The sequence below is a fragment of the Arachis ipaensis genome, chromosome B09, assembly GCF_000816755.2.
Source record: "Arachis ipaensis cultivar K30076 chromosome B09, Araip1.1, whole genome shotgun sequence".
NCBI lineage: Eukaryota > Viridiplantae > Streptophyta > Magnoliopsida > Fabales > Fabaceae > Arachis > Arachis ipaensis.
The window spans coordinates 135,160,548-135,165,100 of record NC_029793.2 but is presented as its reverse complement, the minus strand read 5'-3'; the positions used below and the strand labels follow the sequence as shown (position 1 = coordinate 135,165,100).

The window sequence follows — 4,553 nt, the reverse complement described above, 5'->3', positions numbered from 1 at the left end:
TCTATTCTTTTCCAAGCTTTCCAATAAGTAAAATTCTTTAACATCTCCAAATGATATATTAAAGGCCAACTCTTTTCTATTAGATTCATAAATTTATTTCTCTCAAAGTCCATCCAAGCACTTTTTAGATTATTTTTTGAATCGAATTGAATGAGATGCAATTGCTAAATTGAATTGAATGTACGCATGTGTTTTGAATTGAATTGAATTGATAATATCTAAATTGTAGACACAGATATTTTGAATTTGATTTTATATAATGGATAATGTTTCGTTGATTTAGTACTATACAGTTGATTCAACTTAATAATGTGTGTCTTCGGTTTATTATGCAAAAACTGTTTTGAATTTGATTTTATATAATAGATAATGTTCCGTTCATTTAGTACTATACAGTTGATTTACTTTAATAATGTGTTTGGTTCATTATGCAAAAAGCTTATTTGAATTTAATTTTATATAATAGATAATGTTTCGTTCATTTAGTATTATACAATTAATTCGTTTTAATAACGTGTTCAGTTCATTAAGCAGAAAGCTATTTTAAAACTGAACACTGATAAAAACATTAATATTCAATAGAAAGATTTATATTCCTTCCCCTCTTGTGCTCGGACTTCCGTCTGTGTCAGTATGAAAAGTGATTTATGGATATTTTCCGTATGCATAAATTAATTATTTTAAAATAGGAACCTGTGACTCGACACTGTATCGCTGATTTTTTAGAAAACCGAAAATAAATACTTTATCTTAAGAAAAATACAAGCAGGCATAGATTCATATACAAGACTCCTTACATAATAACTCAATATATTATACATATAAAACATACAATTCCTATCTCTCTTACAAAATTTTAATAACAAAGACGAGGGAAGAAAATAATCTAGTTAATACAACAACATATAAACCAAACGCAGTATAACTCTTCTTAATGCTTCATCCGGTTCCTGAAAAGATAAAGCTGTAGGGGGGTGAGAACCTAACCACACGGTCTCACCACGCAGTTTCAAAGTTGTCATAAGAAGATATTTAATAAGAAAATTGTTTTCAAGCTCAGTGATTATCATTGCCTTATGAATCTTTTAAAAAACCTAGTAGGTAATCGTTCAAAACCTTTTTAAAGAAACGTGTAATTATTTAAAAATCCGAAACATTTCCTTCCTTATAAGAAAAATCTCAATTAGAAACCAACCATGCAATCAAACAACCCAATCATTAATTCAGCACCAAAGTTTATTCTCAAATGTAGCATGCCAGGACAAACACAGGCAAGACAAACAAGGAAAGCACAAGTAGGTAGCAGTTACAGCAAATAGTTCAAGTAGCAGTTAAGAACAGTTTAGCAATTAGGCAAACCAAAACAAGTTCAAACCCAAACAAAGCATACAAATGCATATGATGCATGCCTGTCCTATGGCTGATGAGGCTCATCTGTCGGTTATCCAGCCAACACGACAAGTCTGAATTGTCCTTAGACTGTCCCCCGACGTGCATCCCCAAGAGTCTATGCATAGTTTTTTCTCAAATAATCAATATTGCTCAATGGGGGTAACATTTCCGGGAATTTATATAGTGCCCGGTCACACTTACGTCGTAGGGTCAACAGAGTATCGAGTTTTCAACCTGGTACACGTGGTGGCAAGCCACGACACTTAATCCAGGGAACCTCGTATCTTGGATATTTTAAATTCATAAGCCACAAATAATTCATTCATCATTCATCAATATCTAAGCCATTCTCAATATCATCATCATTCGTCAATCCATATCCTTCCAAATTCATTCAAAAATCATATTTCAAATCAATCCTCATCATCCTTCTTTCTGTTAATCAACAATCTTAATTCAAAACATAATTCTTACTTTTCTAAATAAATCAATCCAAAACAAATAACGTTTAAGAACTAAATCTTTTTAAACAATTACTTCAAACAAAACTTCCAGTTTTATAAAATTTCGGCAGCATCTCCTCTAAAACTCGGATTCTGCCACCCTGTTCGGATCCCAACCAAACCAAACCAAACACCTGTTAATCAGTCAAATCACTTCCAACAGCCATTATCATAACAATAGTACTCAACCCAAAGAAATTACAAAATCCAGAATTCAATCAACCAATCCCATAAATCACAATTTAAACCGACTTCAACCAACAACATCAATCAATAGTTAAGAATTCTCGGTCTTCTCAAACAGTTTCAAACCAAACCATTCCCTCAAACACTTTTTGAATCATTTCCAAAAATAGCAAATCATTCTCAATAAATAACCCGTTTTCAAATATCAAGTCTTTTTCCAAGTTTATTTTAAAATCAAATTCCAATATCAAATCGGGTTTAATATCAAATTAAATTAATGATCTCATTCAACCAAAACAAGTCAATTCAATTCATAAGACTCACGAAATCACAAAAATGTATTTTACGCGTTAATATCGATTTATAACAACTCTGTAATGTAAAATATATTTAAGAAAAAACCCCTACCTCGATTGCGATCTAACTACGAGACTAAACTCTTTTTCTTTTGGCTCGCATTCAGCGGCAGCTGCATCCGTAGTTCCGTTTACTTTCACAACAACAAAAACGGCTTTTACTCCAACCATGTGATTACTGAAACTCGACCCTAGAACGTCAATATCACGAAATTCTCAATAATTCGTAGGAAAACAATAGCAATAAGGATATCAAGGTTAAAATAACTTACTGCAGCTATAGAAAACAGAACGACAGAGCAGCAAAGAACATAATCAGGGACCTATGCATCTGTCCTGATGGCAGTAACATATTCCAATTGGTAAGGCAGCAGGGATATCAATAAAATCAGAATAGCGGAGCAAAATAGAAATAGAACAGATTCAAGAAAGGAGGAAGCAGTTACCGGTAAATCTGGCCTAGTTCCGACAACAACGTAGAGCCGAGTAACTTGCAACAACCAAAACCCAAGAAGATAGAGGCTTCAGATACGGTCTCCGACGGCCACGGACACGGTTGCGCGACTCAAAACAGGACCAGGTAGAGCGGCAGTAGCCTCCAGCAGCTCCAGTGAGCTTCTTTAACGACGGTGATGGCAGGAGCTTCGGCGGTGCTAACTGAGGCTGGACGGCGGCGGGAATGGCGGCGGAAGCTTCACGCAGCACGGCGGCGCCTATCCTTTCCCCCACCGCGAGCTCTCTGTCTCTCTCTCGCCCTCTGTTCCGATGACAGCGACGATGGCTCCCTTCGGCGACGACGACAGCGCGAACAGTAATGGCTGCGGCGGCGAACTTCATCTGCGGCGGCGAGCTTCATCTACAGCGAGGAACAGCGTAATAGTATCGTTCTTCTTCTCCTCTGGCTCGTGGTCGGCGGCGACGGGCGCGAGGTCACTGGCGATCCGCGATGGTGGCAACGAGCTGGAGGACGAACGGCGGCAACTGTGGCAGCGGTCTTCCTCTCCCACCAACGCACTCTCTCTCTTTCTTGGATCTCCCCTTCTCTCGATTAGCAGCGGCGGCGGCGGTGGCAGTGACACCCACCGCGCCGCCTCCCTCTTCTCCCCCCTCTCCCTCCTTCCTCGGTCCCCCTGCCTTCTTTCCTTTTCTTTTCTTTCTTTCTTCGATGAGTGGGGTTATTGGAGTGAAAGTAATTGGCGGCTGAAGGAGGTAAGGGGCAGCTAGGGTTTCATTTGGGATAAAGGGAAAATTATGTGTTAATTAAGATTAGGGTTTTGTGTGTTTGATTTTAGGATTAGGGTTCAATTTGGGGCAAATGTAAAATTAGGGATTTTTGGACAATTTGAATACTGTTAGTATAAAATAATTTTATACATATATTTAATTATATAATATTATATTAATAAAAATAATTATTTTTTATATTAATTATATAAATAATAATAAAAAACGAATATAATTATATAATGTTATAAAATGTTCCAAAGTGTATCAAAATCAAATTTCTGGCAATTTATTAGATGTGAAAGAGAAACTGTGAGCTTTGTCTCCCCACGTTATCCTCGTGCTATTCGGTAATCAACGCAAACGATAAGTGGGAACCTTATCTTTGAATAATGGATGTAACTAATGAGTACTTTTCAGACACATAAATGCAACTATTAAAGTTATTAATCAGAAAAATTTTATAAAAATATGTAAAATTTAATTTTTCAATATATTTATTAAAATAAAATTTAAAATTTTTATTAATAATAATTTTAACATATACTCTTTGACTATATATTAGTTAGATCTCTATTATAGTAATTTGATTAAAAAAAAAATAGCCAATGAATAATAACTCAAATGGCATAATTTTTCCATACTCAATTAAGAGATTGCGGGTTCGAATCTTCTATCTTTAGTAAAAAAAAAAAATTTGATTAAAAAAATAGAGTAGGTAGCAGAACATTAGATTTAGCACATGTTTGTTTTGGATAGATAATGTGTATTAGTATTTTAGTGCACAACGATTATATATATGGCTATAATTTTCTATATATAGCCGTTGGTTGTTGGTCTTTATAGATATTCACATGTGGGTCCAAACTCCAATGGATAATCATATTTATCT

At 35.3% G+C, this 4,553-nt stretch overlaps 1 protein-coding gene across 6 annotated transcripts; it reads right to left on the bottom strand.

The window, feature by feature from the left end:
* On the bottom strand, window positions 910-3,605 carry LOC110267246. 6 transcript variants are annotated; one of them, XR_002354630.1, is made up of 4 exons: window positions 2,884-3,046; window positions 2,710-2,773; window positions 2,490-2,628; window positions 910-950 (listed from the first exon to the last, which is right to left on the bottom strand). XR_002354630.1 is itself a non-coding variant. In XM_021112426.1 (2 exons), exon 1 carries the CDS (start codon window positions 3,272-3,274, stop codon window positions 2,897-2,899), a length of 378 nt encoding a protein of 125 aa, XP_020968085.1. In that variant the 5' UTR covers window positions 3,275-3,604; the 3' UTR covers window positions 920-964; window positions 2,884-2,896. The 6 variants fall into 6 exon arrangements, 1 of the variants encoding a protein (XP_020968085.1); XR_002354632.1 differs by having other exon boundaries at window positions 925-964; window positions 2,710-2,768; window positions 2,884-3,605; XR_002354629.1 differs by having other exon boundaries at window positions 925-964.

What these genes read in the sequence shown, in the direction of transcription:
- LOC110267246 (XM_021112426.1), bottom strand. Translation starts at nt 3,274, where the DNA reads ATGAAGTTCGCCGCCGCAGCCATTACTGTTCGCGCTGTCGTCGTCGCC.